This window comes from Anastrepha ludens, chromosome 2 (genome assembly GCF_028408465.1).
Source record: "Anastrepha ludens isolate Willacy chromosome 2, idAnaLude1.1, whole genome shotgun sequence".
NCBI classification, from domain to species: Eukaryota; Metazoa; Arthropoda; class Insecta; order Diptera; family Tephritidae; genus Anastrepha; species Anastrepha ludens.
In genome coordinates, this window is record NC_071498.1 from 164,467,457 (window position 1) to 164,488,429 (window position 20,973).

At 35.7% G+C, this 20,973-nt stretch overlaps 1 protein-coding gene across 4 annotated transcripts in view; it reads right to left on the bottom strand.

Annotated features, from left to right (window-relative positions):
- The window catches only part of LOC128855761 (alpha-1,6-mannosyl-glycoprotein 2-beta-N-acetylglucosaminyltransferase), a 64,076-nt gene that overhangs the window by 14,635 nt on the left and 28,468 nt on the right, over nucleotides 1-20,973 (bottom strand). For all 4 annotated transcript variants that reach the window (XM_054090922.1, XM_054090923.1, XM_054090924.1 and 1 more), the window contains exons 2-5: nucleotides 10,484-10,618; nucleotides 10,227-10,358; nucleotides 9,978-10,109; nucleotides 9,735-9,910 (exon numbers count right to left, since the gene is read on the bottom strand). In XM_054090922.1, the coding sequence (XP_053946897.1) occupies nucleotides 9,735-9,910; nucleotides 9,978-10,109; nucleotides 10,227-10,358; nucleotides 10,484-10,490 (447 nt within the window). In that variant the 5' untranslated portion in view covers nucleotides 10,491-10,618. The remainder of the gene's footprint in view (nucleotides 1-9,734; nucleotides 9,911-9,977; nucleotides 10,110-10,226; nucleotides 10,359-10,483; nucleotides 10,619-20,973) is intronic.

Below are 20,973 nucleotides of genomic sequence, written 5' to 3' on the forward strand. Positions count from 1 at the left end.
CATTTCCAAACATTCATTGGAGAGCTACTGTCGTAAGGCACAAACGTCAGTATAAGTTTTTTATTTGAAGCGTAAACAACAATATTTTTACCACACTTGAAAATGTCGAATTTCGTGCCAAATAATGTGTTTTTGCGGGGAATTCTTCTTCATTATTTTAATATGAAGAAAAAAGCAGCCGAAAGTCATCGTATCTTGGTGGAAGTTTATGGTGAGCATGCTCTATCTGAGCGAACGTGCCAGAAGTGGTTTGCACGCTTTAAAAGTGGTGATTTTGGCTTGGAAGACGAAGAACGCGAGGGTGCGCCGCCAAAGTTCATGGATACCGAATTGGAGGAATTGCTCGATCAAGATCCGGCTCAAACGCAAGAAGAGGTTGCAAAAACTTTGGGAGTTGATCAATCAACCATTTCCAAACGTTTAAAAGCCATGGGAATGATCCGAAAGGTAGGCCATTGGGTGCCGTATGAATTGAAGCCAAGAGACGTTGAACGCCGTTTTATGGCATGCGAACAACTGCTTCAACGGCACAAAAGAAAGGGTTTTTTGCATCGAATTGTGACTGGCGATGAAAAGTGGGTCCATTACGACAATCCAAAACGTCGGGCAACGTATGGATACCCTGGCCATGCTTCAACATCGACGTCGGCGCAGAATATTCATGGCCTGAAGGTTATGCTGTGTATCTGGTGGGACCAGCTGGGTGTTGTGTATTATGAGCTACTGAAACCGAATGAAACGATTACGGGGGATGTCTACCGACGACAATTGATGCGTTTGAGCCGAGCACTGCGAGAAAAACGGCCGCAATACGCCGATAGACACGACAAAGTTATTTTGCAACATGACAATGCTCGGCCACATGTTGCACAAGTGGTCAAAACATACTTAGAAACGCTCAAATGGGATGTCCTACCCCACCCGCTGTATAGTCCAGACCTTGCGCCATCCGATTACTATCTCTTCCGATCGATGCAACATGGCCTGGCTGACCAGCACTTCCGTAATTACGATGAAGTCAAAAAATGGATCGATTCGTGGATTGCGGCAAAACCGACCGAATTTTTCACAAAGGGAATCCGTGAATTGCCAGAAAGATGGGAAAAAGTAGTAGTAAGCGATGGACAATATTTTGAATATTAAATTTGTAACCATTTTACGTCAATAAAGTTTCAAATTTCGAAAAAAAACCGCACGAACTTATTCATAGTCCTATTAATAAACTAAAGCAAAGTGAAATAAAATAATATCAAATAAAATAAAATGGAATAATATAAATTTGGTTTTAAAAAAATTTAGGAATACCAAAAGACAACAAAGTAAAAAAAAATTATTAAATTGAACAAAAAATGGTTATAAAAATTAAAAAAATAAATAAATTAGAATTAAGAAAATAAATAATATAAATTGAAGTATTTAGTATAAAATAAAATAAAGTAGTGACCTAAAATAATATCAAATAAAGCGAAATAAAATAAATCAAAATGGAACAGAATAAAATCAAATTAAATTAAATTAAAAATTAAAAAAAAAAATATAGAAAAAAAATTTTAATGAACTAAAAATGAAAATTAATAAAATAAAATAAAATGAAGTAAAATAATATGAAATAAAAAAAAATTAAAAGCAAATTGTATTGAATGAAAAATGGTTTTAAAAGTACATATTAAAAAAATATAAATATAATAAAATCAAGAATATACAATAATATAAACTCAAATAATATAATACATAATAAAACAAAAGAAAAAGGTAAAATAATATCAAAAAACTAAATGAAATTGAAGCAGTATTTCCGCGCAGAGAAAGAAAAACTCGTGTCGATGTAATTCACGTTTTTATTCTAACTGCCGTTTTTACATTTTTTGTCATAGCCTACTATCCAACGTATAATTGTACAAGTTCAAAGTTCCATGTAAGTGAACTATAAGAGAGTAGGATTGGTTTGCAGAGTTGTATTTAGAATTCAACAAACGCCCCTTCAAACCAAGCCTGTACATTTAAAAATTCAAGTTTACATTTCAATATTCATTAAGTTACAATTCTCAATATGCTTCTGCTTCCCCAACGCTTTGGTAAGTATGTCGGCTGCATTCTCATTTGTCGGAACATACTCGACCTCAATTTGTCCGCATTCGTGTTTCTCTCGTATATAATGGTATCGAATGTCGATGTGTTTGCTTCGTTTCTGCACCATGGGATTTTTCACCATAAATTGCGCACTCTGGTTGTCACACAAAATCAAAGTAGGGCCTCTTGTATATTCCAGGTAACCCAACTCATTCAACAGACCACGAAGAAAAACTATTTCTTTAGTACCTTGGCATAATGCTATGTACTCAGCTTCCATCGAACTTAACGCAACCACAGACTGCTTTCGCGACTCCCAAGCTATTGCTCCACCAGCCATTGTAACAAAATAACCTGTATAGGACTTCCTGTCCAAGCTGTCGCTACCCCAGTCAGCGTCTGTGAAACACACAAAATTCTCAAAATTAGCAGAAAAAGTTAATTTACCATAAGGTGTTTTCTTCAAATATCGAAGAACGTATTTTGCCGCCTGCATGTGCTCTGTATGTGGATGTGAGTTATATTGAGATAACTTTGACACCACATGTGCAATATCCGGACGAGATATGACAGCCAGATACATCAGCCCGCCAATAAGACTTTGGTAGTCCTTCGCCTTCAAGTCACTGCACTGCTTGTCACATTTATGAAGCACCGTGCCTGGAGCCCATGGAGTTGCCGCTGGTTTACAATCTTCCATGCCCCATTGTTGAAGAAGTTGCTCGACATATCGCTTCTGATGTATAGTGATGTCACCTCGATCACCATCCCGTTCAACTTCCATCCCCAAATAAAATGATATCTGCCCGCGATCGATCGCTTCAATGTATTGATTCAACGCCGCTATTATACTCCGCATCTCATGCTTGTTTGAGCATGCCAAGATCATATCGTCTACGTAGAGAGCAATAATGCTAACATTCGCATAACTACGACGAATATAAACCGATGGGTCCGACTTGCACCTTACGAATCCCATCTTCAGCAATATTTGCGTAACTTTCCGGTTCCATTCTCGACCGACTTGCTTCACGCCATATAAAGCCTTTTTAAGTCTGCATACCTTATTAACATTTTTCGAATCTCCAAACATGGGTGGCTGACACATATAAACCGTCTCCTCCAAATCGCCGCTCAAGTATGCAGCAACAATGTCTATGTGATTAACCAGCAATTTGTGTTTCGCTGCCAATGCCAAAATTAGGCGAATTGTTGAATGACGTACCACCGGAGCAAATGTTTCGCAGTAATCCACGTTGTATTTTTGTGCGCAACCCATCGCAACTAGCCTCGCCTTAAACTTCTCAGTTGAGCCATCCGGATTACGTTTTATTGCGAAAACCCATTTACAGCCGATAACATTTTTATGAGCTGGTCGATCCACCAAGTCCCATGTTGCGTTCCGCACCAACGATTCATACTCTACTCTCATTGCCTCTTTCCACCTGTCAGCATCTTTAGAGTTTAGCGCCTCACTGACCGTGTTCGGATTTTCAATAACAGAGTTCAGCATCTCCGGACCAGCCTCTGTACAATAGACTTTTCTTGGCCTTCCTACACCTCCTGTACGCACCATTCTTGGCCTTCCTCGCTTCCTCTTGTTATTGTTTACAGCAACAGCTTCCTCGTAATCAGACTCAGTCTCAGCTCTTTTGTTCACTAAAACGTTAGGACCATATATGCCATTTTCCAATGCACCAGTAAGAATTGTTTTTTTGTTTTTGTTTTGCATCATGGCATTATTTTCTGTAAATGTGATGACATTTCCACTCTCTGCAGCTTTAGCGATTGAAAAAAAATTGGAATGTAGATCAGGTACATACCAAACGTCTCTCAAATTAACAGTTGTGTATTTTGTTTTCAGATTAACCGTGCCCTTTCCGCGTGCCTAAACGCAAGCACCTGAAGCTAAAACTATTCTATGTTTTACACAAACAAGAGAACTAAACAATTTAGCATCTTTGCACATGTGAGACGTTGCGCCACTGTCGATTATCCAAGTCTCGCTCAAATTCTCCGCTTTCTCTACTAACGACCAAGCTTTATCATCTACGAGTGAATTATTAGATTGAAAACTGCACTGAGAACGTATATGACCTCTCCGTCCACACTTAAAGCACTTTATGTTTTTGTTGTTGTACCTGCTGGAAGTTGTGCTTTCGTTCGCTGTTCCATTTTCCTTTTGTCTTGTTCTGCTGCTGTTGCCGCTGCCAGCGCCTCTGTCGCTACCTACACCAACCTCACTCCTTACGCCTCTGCCGCCGCTGCTTTTATTTCGAAAAAATCAAACGCGTCTTTTCGATTCGTTTGCCGAAAAAGCCGTTTCTGCGCTACTGCATTTGTCGCCGTGCCTTTGCTCCTCTTCCAGAATTTTCGCGACGAGATTATCCAATTTGGGTAATGCGTCCCTGCTCTCGATTGCCACCACAAAATTTTCCATTTCGTCTGGTAATGAACAAAGCAACAAAATTGATAAAAAGTCGTCCTCCATGGATATGCCAACTTCTTTTAAGTCATCTACAATACAGCAGAACTCCTTCAATTGAGCTGAAAACTTCTCGCTGCTTCTGAATTGAAATCGGATCAGTTTTTTAAATAGGTTCACTTTCCTACACGCTGTATCTGCCTTGTAGAGCGTGTTCAACGTGTCCCATGCACTTTTTGCTGTGGTACAGTTTTTAATATGTATCAGTTCACTTGGCTTGACGCTCAACGTTATAGTAGCGAGAGCCTTCCTGTCGAATACTATCCAGATGGTCTTTCCAGGCTCCTCCTCCGGACACTTATCCACGACTGCACTCCACAAATCTAGAGTAATCAGTAAACTCTTTAACTGAATACACCAAGTGGTATAATTTTCCCCACTTAACTTTTCGATGTTGGCTAAAGCGTTAGCCATTTTACCGCGACTATTGCTTTTAACACCGGATAAGCAAATCAACCGAATTATTACAACTTCTATTTATGTATGTTGACCGTGAACTTAGAAACCCAAGTCGATACCTGGGCCCATAACCATTTGAAGCAGTATTTCCGCGCAGAGAAAGAAAAACTCGTGTCGATGTAATTCACGTTTTTATTCCAACTGCCGTTTTTACATTTTTTGTCATAGCCTACTATCTAACGTATAATTGTACAAGTTCAAAGTTCCATGTAAGTGAACTATAAGAGAGTAGGATTGGTTTGCAGAGTTGTATTTAGAATTCAACAGAAATAAAAAAAATAAAGTGGAATAAAATAATAACAAAAAAAAAAACATTAAAATAAAATAAAAATTAAAACAAAACAAATAAAATATAGTGAAATAAAATAAACTAACATAAAATGAAACAAAACTTGATTTGGAAAAAAATTTGAGTAAAAAAAAAAGAAAGTTAAAATAAAAGAAAATGCCAAAACAAAAATTTTATTCAATAAAAAATGGTCTTAAAAAATATTGAAATATTGAAAAATTTGAATAAAACGAAAATTTAAATAAAATTAAAAACATAAAATAATATTAATCAATATAATGTGTAACAAAAAAAAAAAAATATATATATATATGAATATAAATAAATAAAATAATACACATTTGTTATTAGAGACAAAATAACTTGTGGGTAAAGATCTAAAATAAGTAAGAATTTTTTCCAACCATAATACACTTTAACCTCTTCTAACGGACGCCTCTAACAGATGGGTATTTTCTTAGGGATGGGAACAAATTACCCTCTCTTGAGCACACACTTCATTGGGGCGAACAAAATTTTACTGACCGTGAGTGTTTGCCATCCCTTTTTGGAGCCGCAGTTATACATCTCGCTGTATTTCTTCCCTAGTCTTGTTGCCAACATTTTTTTAGACTCAGCTTTTTATTTATTTTTGTTTCAGCAATAATAAAATAATTACAACATCAAAAAAAATGAGCAATACGTATACATATATTAAATAGTTTAGCTGTATATACATATATACGTTCGGTAAGTTCTGGATTTGAGGGATATATATATGTAATATATATATATAAAATTGGCGCGTATATGCTTTTTGGGTGTTTGGCCGAGTTCCTCCTTCAATTTGTGGTGTGCGTTTTGTGTTGTTATTCCACAAATGAAGGGACCTACAGTTTCAAGCCGACTCCGAACGGCAGATATTTTTATGAGGAGCTTTTTCATGGCAGAAATACACTCGGAGGTTTGCCATTGCCTGCCGAAGGGCGACCGCTATTAGAAAAATGTTTTTCTTAATTTTGGTGTTTCACCGAGATTCTCTGTGAATTCCGAATGGTAGTCACGCACCAACCCATTCGGCTTTGATGGATACTGGGTTCATTAATAGGTTTTTCCTAACAGCGGTCGCCTCTACGGCAGACCCGACACATCTCAGAGTGTACATTTGCGGTGTAAAAGCTTCTCATGAAAACCCTAATAACTGCTCTTTTCTGCCAACTATAAATCGATAAATAGTCTTCTATTCGCTAAATAATTTTATGTAAGGGAAAAATTAAATTTTTTTCAAAATGCTTTCTTGATGGAGCTTTCGTTTCTTGAACTGAATTATAAAAGCTTGATAGTGTGCAAGGAAGGAAACGTCGTCTATTGTAAATCATTTTTTTTTGGCTTACAAAGCCAATCTGTATGCACAAAAATAAGTATTTTGCTTAATAAATAAATGAGTTGAAAGCGTAAAAGTTATTTTTTTTTTTTAAATCTAAGTATTACTTGTTTTTTCGATTCCTCCACTTGAAAGGAAATAAGTTGCACATTGACCCGTATTCAGTTGCGGCTGCACTTACACTCCACTCACTGCATCTATGCAGATATGTACGTATGTACTTGTGTATTGAAGCAATTTAATTCTAATTTTAATACACCCGAACACTAGCGCATTAGAGCAGTGCTTCTCAAACTGTGGTGCGAGTGGTATGCGAGCCATCTGAAGCTGAATGAAAGTGGGGAGATCAAACACAACACACCTGGAAAACTTAATGTGCCACTTCACCAGTAGAATGTGTTGCGTGGGAATATGAAAAAAAACTTTTGTAAGGTCCAGAGAAACTGGTGCCAAACAAAGCAAAGCATATAGTGGAATGTATTTTGGGTGAAACGTTTATTAAAAAACTCGATAATTAAAAAAATTGCAAACCTCGTTTGTATGCAGGAGTTGAGCAACTAAACGTTTTTCTAAGGTAAACTGGTAATGAATGGCACTTGTTTGATCCACATCGTATATATGTACATACCATACATGGTTTGGGAAAAAAATGAGAATCACTGCACCTGTGGCCAGAAGCCTTCAAAATTGACGAAAGTATCGAGAAATTGGACGATTTTAATGAACTTCGCTTAGGGGGTTTTTGGGGCGCTGGTTACAAATCTGAAGTTAATTAATCAAAATAGTGGATCTAATATGGAGGAGGATTTTTAAATACAACCATTTGATTTCAACTGGATTTAATTAAATTTCGTATGGAGGGGTTTTGGGGCGCTAATTACGAATCGGAAGTTAGAAATGCCGAATACAAAAAAAAAAAAAAAAAAAATTAATGGCGTATATTAGTGTTGTGTACGGGCCCTTTAAGATGGAAAATGAAAGTTCAATTTAAACTTAATAAGTCGATGATTACGAATCTGAAATTAATATTTGCCAATATTCAAAATGGCGAATCTAATATGGCGGACGAATTTTAAATACAATCATCCTATTTTAAGTTCATTTTGTGTAGCGGGGGTTTTTGAGCTTTAGTTAGTCAAAATTAGATGTGCCGAATACAAAAAAAAAAACAAAATTAATTGGGCATGCTGATGTTGCATACGGGCTCTTTGAGATTAAAAATGAAAGCTCAATTTAAATTTAATATGAAAAAAATAAGACTTTTTTTGTTTTTGTTATATTTATCACTTTATCTGCATAACGTTTTTTTATTTTTGTTTTTGTAATTTTAATAAGCACTCTAAAATAATAAAATAAAAATAAAAACAATGTCTCTAATAAAATTATACACTGCGTTAAAGAACTATACCGCTTCGCATTAAATTTTAATAAATTCTTAGCACATTTATTATACCAAAATTCAATGTGTAGCCGATACCCTAAATTGTTATTAAAAATGCTGGGGAAAAGTGTAAAATTTTTATAAAAAATTTTTGAGTTTTTTTAAACTTCGCAGTTTGAAGTTAGTTTTTCAAAATTCGTAATGCAATTTATGTTGTTTTTGTATGTAGGAGAATGTAATATATTTTCATAAAAAAAAAATTTTAATTAAATAAAAAACAAATAAATTGTAAAAACTTGTCTATAAGTCTTATTCCTTTGTTATTTAACGCAAAATATTTTATTAGGGAAAGATCAACATCAAAATCAACAAGAAATTACTTCTAATTATAAATATATGAATTGGTTGTAATAGTAAATATTTTGACTTTATTTAGAAAAATTTCGAGAAAAGTAAACCTGCCACGACATGCTGAATTTTTCCTACTTTTAGATGCACCCTGAAACCACTTCTGAAATCGCCTCCTTTCAACGGTCTTATTTGTTAAGCGCACCTCATGTCTTTTTTCAACCAAAGAACTCTCTAAATGTTACACCACAGCAACCAACAGCTGCACAGGGCCGCATTTCTATTTCTATAAGCGCTTTCGATTCACTACTTCTCCGTTCGCTTAATGAAAAATTTGTATGTGAAAGCAGCAGCAAAGTTATTGAGCAAGATTAGCCACTAGCGAGTACGGTTCTACCTCATAAAACTGGCATAATCGAGGTTGATAGAATACAAGGTTGCGCCTTCCGAATTCGCTGTGTCGTCAGGCTCCATGAATTAATAAAAAAAAAGAAAAAAGGAAGGGAAGAGGAAGAGCAGGCGAAAGCAATAAAAACTAGCAAAAATAAGAAATTGAACACACACACACCTTGCCACGGCGTCATCCCTATAAAAACGGGGAAAAATGCATTTGGAGCCTTATATTTATTAGTGCTTTCACAATTTAACACGCGGCCCTTCGTTTTTATTAGCGGTTAATCTCACAACTCACAATATTATCAAGCCACCCACCGAATTTGTACAAACACGTAGCTTCTTCTGTTGTTGTTGTAGCAGTGAGACAAGCCCCGTCAGTGTAGAGTATTTCACTGGTCGTCTTCGTCTAGCTCATCTAAAGGTAGTCCCAAATTTCGACAGGTTGGGTCCAGATGGAGAGGGGTATAGGGTAGGTTTGATAGGGCATGTAAAAAGGTGGTTAGTGTCGTGCGGGGTGGCTTCCCATGCCGGATATATGTTTGGTAGGTCGGGGTTAATTCTGGATAAATATCCAGATCGTAATTGTGCCAGCGTAATTTCTCCTCTTGTTTGCTTTGTTCTTTTGTTTGCCTGACGTCAGACTTGTCAAAATCGCGAAAAATAAACTGTTCTGGGCAGACGCCATCTTCAGTACTAAATCAGCTTTGGTTATACCTCATACAACTGGTATAACTCACTATTTTCAATGCTGCAAAATTTCTTTTCTGATACTAGGCATTAGTCCGCATTCACACCGAGCAACTTTCGTTGCTTCAACTTAGCGAATTCTCTTTTGTCGTTGCGCGTTATGTCATTGCACGAATTGGAATTCATGCTATTCGTGCACCATACAAGTGTTTTGCAAGATATAGGGAATGCCCCTAATATTTGTACGAAATCTTACCTGTATTACAATTATCACAGAATCATTTTGCAGCGGACCATAAGTGTCCTCATTTAAAACTATTTGCAGTTCATTATACTTGGCGATTTGCTGCTTTATCTCCGAAATATTTGGTGGATGATAATAATCCGCGTAGGAAGCATTATATCTACCAGCACTCGTGCTATTATGCTGCACTGCAATTAGAAGGAGGGGAAACCCCAAATTTGATAATTCAATCATAGATTATTTTCTCTAACTTACTATGTGCGGCTGCTGTTTGGTTTCTAGATTTCGGCGTTAGAAACTTATGCAACACCGATGGCACCATTGAGAGCATCGCATCGATTGAATCATTTGTTGGCTCGCCAAGCATTGACAATTCACGGGAATCAGCTGTTTCATGAGAGCAAGAAAATAAATATTTATAGCTTTGTTTATAATTTATAATTTATCTCTCTTTAGAAATGCTTAAGTACCCATAATAGGCGTAACGGATCGCCTCGTACTTACTGTAATTAAATACGTGTAACTGCATTAGGGCGAATACGATAAGCGCCACACCAATGATTCCACGTATGTAGTAGGTATTCCGTTTTCGATGCATGAATCCGGTGTTAGGCAACGGCAGGGGTATTTTGCGTACTGTGAAGTTAAGTGGGCGAAAGTAAAAAAAGAAAAATGCATTAAAAATACTCTCACGTAGCAGGCAAGGTAAGTGGGCAGCTGACTTCTGAAAAAAAAAGAAAAATCATTCAAAAGAAACTTACCCCTCATGTTGGATTGTGCAGCTGTGGCTTTCGCCGCTGCCGTTGCTGCCGCTGCTGCTGCTGCTGCTTTTGCCTACGATTAATTACACCTTAATGATCAATTTGTTATGGGCTTAGCAATCACCATTCTGATGACTATAAAGTTGTTCGTTAGAGAAGAGAAGAAGAAGAAGAAAAAATATCGTCAAAAATGTTTTACTTAAGTATAAGCATAAAATATTTTTGTATACACAATGGAATTTAAGCGTAATGAGTGTAATAAAATTAATTTAATGTATCGCCAATACGTTGAGGCTTAGTTAAAAATGTGGTACGTTTAGGCTTTTTTATGCGCCCGGGTGATGAACTGCTTGAAGCTGAGAAAATTTGATATTAACATTAACTGCGTGATGCTTGCGAGCTTTTTCTCTAATTTGCTTTATGCTTCCGTATTTTAATCTACAAATGGAGAAACCTAATCAGATTTAATATTTTCTCATCATAAGCCGATATTTTATAAATAAACACTTATGTAAGTAAGTTAACGGCACCAAATGCTGTATACAGGGTGTCCGGTGGCTGAATTAGGTTTTAAATTACAATATTCGACTTTTACGTGATGCCCCAAGTGAAGATTTAATTCGTTCATGGGTGTGAAGCTTCCGGGAAACAAGTTCGCTGGTAAACAACCAATAACTGGGGTTCAGTCGGACATCGTGAATAAATGAAAATATTGAAATCAGTTATACAATTTTGCACTATAATCGGTGTCAATGCGTGCTTAAAAGAGCGTCTGCCCTGGGACGTCCACAAACTGTTGTGCTTGAAATATTGAGTATCTTAGATTTCACCCCTTCGAAATTGAAATCGGGTAAGCGCTTAGGCCTAACGACTATAATTTGCGTAAAATTGTTTGCGAGTCAATACTGGAACGAATTCGTACGGTAAACACTATCTTTTGGATACCTGTAATACCATTTTCATTCAATGAAAGAAGTGTAAATAAGCAAAATTGCCGTTATTAGTCACCACAGGTCATTAACAGTCACTCCATAGTCCCAAAGTGACGGGTTTCTGTGCATTGTGAAGCAGTGAAATGATTGGACCATATTTTTTTGAAAATAGTAATTTCTGTGGACAGTGCCTTTTATTCACGCACGTTCAACGAACATTTTCTGCCAATTATTAGAGAACATCCTTCTGTCAATACACACAAATGGTTTCAGCAAGATGGCGTCACGCCGCCTATGAAACAAACTCACGCCCTCTCACACTAAAAGAAAATATCGTTCGCGAGTTTAAAGGCATACCGACAACACTTCTCCAGCAAGTGGCACGGAGTACCGAGGCCAGACTTCAAGAGTGCATTTGACATAACGGTCAACATTTAGAGGAAATAATTATTGTAATGAGCTTTTATCATTAGTAATCCTTTTTTAAATTAGCTTTTAATTAATAATTTTGCTCGGACCCACTGTACGTATGTATGTGTATATAGGTACATCCCTATGTTCAGCGAAAAGATAGTGGGCGCTGGTTTTAGAGAAAATACTATTAATATATACTATCGATTTTTTATTAAATATTATTGAGTGAGCTATTATACTTTCTTTTGTTACGAGGAACAAGAAATCTCTCGTACCTGGGAGGCTGTTAAAGCCAATAGATAGTCACTCAAATTACCATTTTCAAGGTTAAACTGTATTCTGCATAATCATAGTCCCACGATAAACCCAAGTTTAGTTAAACTGAGACTTAAATATTTAAAGCTGGACTTATCTTATTTTCACTTTTAATTATCTTAAGTTAATTTAGTACGATGTTTTAGTAAGAACCAGCTTTGAGACAAATCTATTAAGGTGACAGATACCTTTAGACGGCCATATTTTCCCTGATTTTCAATAATATTATTTAAAATGAAGAAGTCAATATATTTTTTTTTATCAAAATTGGCATACCGTTTATTTATACATTAAAATAATATAAAAAGTTTTTTTTTTATTTTAATCATTTTAAAATAGCGGATGTACATTCAGCTCTTCCAGGAAGGTCCCAGCGGGGCTTCTCAATTGGCGGGCATTGTAGCATCGGCGTCAGTGACCTGAATACAAAAAACCAACAATTTTATGTTTATTAATGTCATAATTTCTGTCTGTATTAAAAACATAAGGGGGAAAAAATTCTCGGAATAAAATGCTTACAAAAACAAAATTAGTTTTGGGGCAAATTTTCCTACTATTTTTGCTTCGAAAAAATTAATTTTTCGAAAAATTTTCGAAAACTTGTAAATTCATATAGAAAGTAATATCATCCAAAAAAGGTCTGCAACATTTCAGGGATATTGGTCAATAACTTTTCGAGTTATCGTGTACGCCAATTCGAAAAATATAGTTTTGAGAAAAACGCGTCTAAAGTCGGCAACGTAACTAACTCTACCTCTCCCAGCGCTCGGACGCAAAGAATGGAGTCGTCACGGTTGACGACCTATAATATAAGAAATACTTAAATTTACGTTCTAAAATTTTTTTGACATATTCTTAAAGGATTATATTAACATTTTATAAAAAAAAAACATTTAAACAGGTATCTCCCCCTTAAATTGCACTTATTTGGGTTTGTCTGCTTACTTTTAAAATTAAAAATGGTACAAGCGCAAAAAACAACAAACTAATGTTTTTATATAATAATTTATAATATATTAAGATATATGTACATATTTAACAAATTAAGATCGAATTGAGCACATGCATGCATGTACATATGTGGCTATAACTTCCCGAAACTATTATTTTTCTTTTTCCTTTTTTTCAGATAAACCGTGGAGGACTACAACTTAACTCAAGAAATGAAGAGCCATGCAGTTATCGTCGCTAAAGGTGTAAATCACACCGATTTCGAAATCTCTATTTTTCTTAATTGCGCCCGTTCATTCGTTCATAAGGTTCGTCGTGATTAACGTTCTGACACTATCCAATCTGCACAATTCATTCAACAAGCGCAAGCTATCATTGACAAGGACCCTTCAAAATCAATGGGGGCCCTTGCGAGGGAGCTTAATGTTTCTGAGGGTCTTATCCGTCGAGTTCTCTATGAAGATCTCCGGTAGAAACTCTACGTTTTGTGCTGAAGACAGTTCATGTCGTAGCAAATACGAGAACAGCGAGCTATCCGATAAAAATTCCTTATAAAAAAATTTAACTTTTCCGAATTTGGACGAGGAGGTCATTGCAGCTAATGGAAATTTTAATGAATGATTTTATATATATTGTATTATATAAAAAAGCTATTGTTGTGTAAAACATTTGTCAAGTTTCATTAAGTTTTGTTTCAAATACAATAAAATCAATTAGTTTTACTCTCAAGTAGTCTTTAAATCCTGTGCGCACCCTGTACTCCAAGTGCTCTGCTTATAGGTGCAAGAGAAAGATAAGCACACGCAGATAAATTGGATTTTGACATTAAAGAACTTTTCGGGGTACATTAAAACTAATCAGCCCGAAAAGTTCAGAACAGTCAATGGAACCATTGATTGCTTCGTAAACATAATTTAGTTATTCTTTCAGTATTATTCTCCTGCTTGAAGTGTCTTTAAACTAATTAAAAGCCAGAACTGTGATTGCGAAGTGGCTCTTCAAATTTTATCGGTTGGATTGCAAATCGGTTACGTTGCACCCTTTCTATTCTAGTAGCATAGATATTATAGATCGGGTTCCATATAATAGACGCAAACTCAACTTTTAAACGGACTAAAGAGTTGCGGTCGCCGTAGCCGAATGGTTTGGTGCGTGACTACTATTCGGAATTCAGAGAAAACGTAGGTTCGAATCTCGGTGAAAGACAAAAATGAAGAAAAAGTTTTTTCTAATAGCGGGCGCCCCTCGAAAGGCAATGACAACTTCCGAGTGTATTTCTGCCACCAAAAAGCTTCTCATAAATAATCATCTGGCGTTCGAAGACGGCATAAAACTGCAGATCCCTTAATTTGAGGAGAAACATTAAGACGCCCCCCACGAAATTGTAAGAGGAGCTCGGCCAAAACACCCAACAAAAGGGTGTAAGCTCCAATTGTACAAGGTGAAGTCCAAAATAAACAAGACTGGCGTCATACAAATGTTTTTGAGGTCAGAGGAGACTATTTTGAATAAATAAACTCGAAGTTATCAGAACAAAGCTCCTGTATAAAGAGTTGTGGAGAAGCTTCTTGGTTTACGGACCTCTGAAATCCTTTGAGTGGTATAAATAAAGGGACATACATGTTTATGTCCCCTCCGAACGGCAGATGATTTTTTATGAGCTTTTTCATGGTGGAAAAGCACTCGTAAAAGCATGTTCAGTCATTTGGTGTTTCCTGGTACCAGGACTATACTGAATGGTAGTCACCCCTAAAGTAGGCTAACTTATGTCATGCTAAAATAAAAGGTAATTCAACGCCTGTCCATGTAAGGCCAGGCGGTTGTATTCACAAATCCTCATGAATCAAACTGGATGATAACTCTAACAGTGGGTCAAGCATCCATCCTGTGCTAACAATTTCAAGGACAGTGGGACGTTGGTTCTACATTAACGGAGCGACCTGGATTTATATGCGGCCAAGGACTTTCACTCCAGCAGCATCCCCCGTACATGCATGGGGAATGTTTATGCTACTACAACAACAACAACAGTGGAACTTATACGAGCCACATATTTGACTGGTGTTATTTGCTGTGGTAAGTGAAATTGAGTGAAATTACGGCGGCCGCCGTAGCCGAATGGGTTGGTGCGTGATTACCATTCGGAATTCACAGAGAGGTCGTTGGTTCGAATCTCGGTGAAGGCAAAATTAATAAAAACATTTTTCTAATAGTGGTCGCCCCTCGGCAGGCAATGGCAAACCTCCGAGTGTATTTCTGCCATGAAAAAGCCCCTCATAAAAATATCTGCCGTTCGGAGTCGGCTTGAAACTGTAGGCCCCTCCATTTGTGGAACAACATCAAGACGCACACCACAAATAGGAGGAGGAGCTCGGCCAAACACCTAACAGAAGTGTACGCGCCAATTATTTATTTTTTTTTAAGTGAAATTGAGAACAGAGCGAGGTAGTTTTTGCAAAAAGAAGTTGTCTACTTAGGATTTATGAGTCAATAGCGTAATTTATATTAACATAACACACACAAAATGGTGAATGCAAAACTTCTACTTTTTCAAGCACAAGTTTTAGTAACCGACACATTTCTTTGATGTCTAGATTCCTAAGGTATACAAATCTAAGATGGGAAATACATATAAATATCACCATATCCACCCTATTGGAATTGCGATTTTGAATTTTGTAATTTGAACTTCAGATTCAATAGGTATTTGTTGAGGTTGTCTCCACTTGGAGGACTCACTTTCTCTATTTGACATCCGCAATTTCGAAATTTAGATCTCAGATTTGTGTTTATTGATACCTGAAACCTCTTGGAACTCATTTTCGTCGAGAATAGTTTCATTTAATGGTTTCTGTTCTCAATAATATGGCGGCAATTTTGAATTAGGAAATTCTAAACTCAGATTTTAGTCTGTCAACTACAAAAATTGCACCTGAAAGGGTTAAAGCTGTACTTGAAATGATCTTTACCTGCCTAATCAACTGTTTACATTAATAAAAATGTCACGATTTATGCCAACGATATGCTTAAGTTCGCTTAGCAAGCAATTAGTACTCCACATGCACTCAAGTAAAGTAGATTTCTAAAGCACGTACGCTTATTTGGCTATACTCGCTTCTAAGTGAATGTGCAAATTTCAGAAAAGTGCTAAGATACATATAAATACCGGCACGTAAATAGATTTGCATGGAAAAATTCTTATATTTGTGCGAAGTTAAATGTACACACAGTCACTCACAACTTATTCACACCAGACAAATATAAGAAAATATGACGATTCTTGAAGAGTGCAGCCAAATTAGTCTAGAATACATATGGTTGACTCCTCACTACGTGGCATATGTAGACTTCAAACCTTAATTCACAATGAAGGATACCTAACAAAGTACTAAATGCCTTAAAATTTTAAAAATAGTTCAATAAGTTGTTGCTCTTTTCAAGCTCTTCTTTAAGCTGCGGCGTGAATTCTCTGGCTGTTTTTTGTTTTTTTTTGAAGTGAAAACTTCTTTAGAATCGTTGGGAGTGATTTGAGAAAAAGTGAAACGAAAAAAGCGACACTCTTGGCTACGAATATTACATATACACGTAGCGACGAACTAAATAACTTTTAGGCCAGCGCCGACAGCATGGCGCGATAGCCGAGCGGCTAGCAATGTGAGCTTCCGATCCAAAATCCTTGGTTCGAATCACAAGGAAAAAATTTTTTTTATACAGTTATTTTATTTTATTTTATGATATGTTTATGAGGAGCTTTTTTTCATGGCAGAAATACACTCGGTGTTTTGCCATTGCCTGCTGAGGGGTGAGCGCTATTAGAAAAATAGTTTTCCTTAATTTTGGTGTTTTCACCGAGATTCGAACTGACGTTCTCTCTGTGAATTCTGAATAGTAGTCACGCACCAACCCATTCGGCTACGGCGTTTGTTTAATTTTACTGATGCAAAAATGAGGAAAAATATATGAATAAAGTTTGCTTACTGTTTACACATTTTCCAAAGGTGACGGAGAACCAAAAAAAAAAGTCGATTTTCAAACAAATACGAGTGCATATGTGTAATTGTGTTAGAGTTTCGGTCACGCCCCAGCAAAACCTGCGTGCATATGTGTTTGTAACATTCAAAAAAATGTAATTGTGTTAGAGTTTCGGTCACGCAGGTTTTGCTGGGGACGCTCATAATAGCAACCGCGTGTGTATTTTTATATTCGTAAATATTTTCATTTTTAAATATTTACCGCAATTATGCCGAAAAATAATGCAGAAAAGTGTCGTGAATATCGACAGAAAAAAAAATCAATAAATAGCATCACGGAATTCATTCACGAAAATTTAATAAAGTATACACCAGAAGTATCGCGGATACTTAGAAAAGATTACAATAAAGTTCCAATGATTTTAAGTGGCGATTTTAACGTAAATTTTGCATTGGACACAGCGGTTCCTTTAATTGACGTTCTCAATACAACATTCAATTTAAAAATGTGTAACAATCGCACTGAATCGACAACACGATCAAAAACAACCATTGACGCGGTATTTCAAAGACATGTTGACAACATCGAAACCAAAGCATTTGTATCATATTTTAGCTATCATAAGCCACTCGTATCATTCGTTGAAATTGAAAACATTGAGGATGAATAATAATAAAATGAAGAAAATAAAATATGAACTTTATAGCAATATTATAATGAACCTATAATTATCTTGCTCCTAATGCTGCTTTCGTCTTATTCTCTCTCAGTTTGTTTTACGGAAGGTTTCACTTCTATCGCGTCTAACCGTTAGACTGGTATTTTTTTCTTTTTATTTTACATTGAAATGAGTAGACACATTTTGTATTTTATGTTGAGAAATGAAATCAAAACAAACAAATAAAATATCTGAGTCAAACCACGACAAGTGGGCCCCGAATTTTCTATCAAATTCCCGATTTTAAAGTCAAATGCATTTTTGGATAGAGAATTTGTCACATAATAATTGCTGTGAATAGTTTTTTTTATTTCGTTTGTTTTGATTTTGTTTATGTTATTAACAATTGAATTTTTTTGCATGATATTTTTGTAAAATCAATAACTCAGAAACTACAATTGATAATTTGATGAAATTTATTTCGGTTACCGAAAAATGTTTACTTTATCGATTTAACGTTCATAGACTGTGTATTTGTTGAAACAATAATTTTTATAAACAATCACAATTATTTTTGCGTTCTTCACGCTCTAAATGGACTGTAATAGTCAGATTAAGCGCACAATGCGCACCTTTAATAATCTGTAAAAGAAATTTTGTTCATCCAATCCGTTCTGAAGATATCGAATTTTTTGTCAAACTGTGTAAAGTTTTGTTTTGCAATTAAAGATTCAAAAATGAGGTGTTTCATTACTAGAATTTTTATTACATACATCCATATCTACATGAAAACATACAAAATTTAATTAGTAATAATACTCTCGAAACAAGATGTGTCCTCGGAGAAGATTTTACTTCGAATCTTTTTGTTACTTGCAGGTTTGAAGTGATGAAATTGCCGCGTTTTTTTGATAGCTATTGCCTTATTGAAGCGTTTGGAACTTTTTTTTCCTGTGCATCTTGATCTTTTTGCGAACAAAAAACGAAATCTAGCGATTTAAACGCATCTTTGGCCCACTCGAAAAGAACTTTAGCATCGCGAATATGATTTCCAGCAACACGCTGCAAACTTGCTTTTCGGGCTAGCCATTTAACTGCTCCGCCTACCCCATCGCACGGGAAGAAATTCCATTCGGCTTCTATTCCGTAATCTTTTTTGTGGTAATATAGGTTCAAAAAGTTAGATTTATTCTTGTACTGCGATGCAGCTCCATCAGAAAAATAAGAAAACTTTTTTATATTTCTGGATCCAAATTTGCTTTTAAGATATTTAACAAGTCTTTTGTTGAATAAGTGAACCGAACTTGTATCGTGGGTTAGTTTTTCAGAAATGATAACAAAGCTTAAATGATGCTGTTTACCATCGATACAATAGTAAATTACATACGGGTGAATGGTCACTTGGGTATTTGACCAGTGATGAGCTTGGATCGCATCTTGCACTTGAATTGTGTAGTTTTCTGCAAAATCTAACGTGACAACGAATTCCCCATCACTTGCAATATTTTTTTTCTAACAAAGTAAGTTGCTTGGGCTTTTGATAAAAAGTCTTGCTTTAACACGGATGCTAAATATTCGCTTAACTTTTCAAAAAATTCAGCTATCTTATCCGTCGTTTGTACTATATCGCAGCTGCAAAAAAAAGTGTACAAGAAATTGCACTGCTAATTCATTTAAAATTTTTTAGTTACCGATCAATGTTGATCCATTGAGTAACGTTATTTTCAGTCACTATTTTTTGCAGTTCATCAATGATCGGGGCCACTCCAGGACATTTTTTACATTCCCCAAAATAACAAACTGACGTTGAATTATTGCACATAGAACACTTTATGTAATCTCGTAAAGCAGACTTTTTATTCTCCACGAATGCTGAATTCAAAATTTTTTTTCCTTGTACATATATTCATTTTTTTTTTTCGTTTATAATTTCTGCTATTATCTCTTTGACATTCCTACCACGTAATTTTGGAAAACGTCTGTCTCCGAGGACACATCTTGTTTCGAGAGTATTATACTAATTAAATTTTGTTTTCATGTAGATATGGGTGTATGTAATAAAAATTCTAGTAATGAAACACCTCATTTTTGAATCTTTAATCCGTTTTTATGCCACTTTTAAGTGCTATACGTTTTAGCGTATGATCCAATGGAACAATGCAAGGCCAACTGCGAGGCGCGGCGCGTTGCACCAGACTATACTGCGCATCAAAACTTTACACAGTTGGACAAAAAATTCGATATCTTCAGAACGGATTGGATGAACAAAGTTTTTTTTACAGATTATAAAAGGTGAGCATTGTGCGCTTAATCTGACTGTTATATTGTCCATTTAGAGCGTAAAGAGCGCAAAAATAATTGTGATTGTTTATAAAAAAGTATTATTAAAAATTATTGTTTCAACAAATACACAGTCTATGAACGTTAAATTGATGAAGTAAACATTTTTCGGTAACCGAAATAAATTTCATCAAATTATCAATTGTAGTTTCTGAGATATTCATTTTACAAAAATATCATGCAAAAAATTTCAATTGTTAATGACATAAACAAAATGGGAAATAAAAAAAACTATTCCCAGCAATTATTATGTGACAAATTCCCTATCCAAAAATGCATTTGATTTTAAAATCGGGAATTTGATAGAAAATTCGGTGCCCACTTGACGTGGTTAGACTCATCTGCATACTCGGTTTTTCCATTTTCGCAAAATTTTGTGAAATATCGACCACTTTACAAAAAAATCGTATCTGTATCAAATAAGGTGTGAGTGACTGTATGTTTAACAGCCACTTTAGTACAATTGCACACATTTACTTACATATTTATCTAGCTATTTGTCAGCATACAGTTACATATGTGTATTTAGTACATATGTACTTATCATGTAAAAATATTATTATTTGTGCACCTCGTTAGCATCTCGCGAGAAGTGTGAATTAGAATCTCAATCTACGTGAATTCGCGTTTAAAATATGGATTGTATCGTTGCATGAAGCCTGAATGACCCAGGTATGCTTGTTGAGGGCATGTATGTCAACTCGGGATATATTTAAAGTGTTTCCGATTTCTAATTCCCACTCACTTTTGATTCCATTGTACCTAAACAGTCAGAATATTTAATTTGAAGATGATTGGTTAGGTTAAATTTATCGCTGATCAGTTTAAAAATCAAAAACAGTGTTCATATGGCGAAGACTTTAGAAAAGGGAAGAAGGAAGACTTTAGAAAAGTCTACAATTGAACAA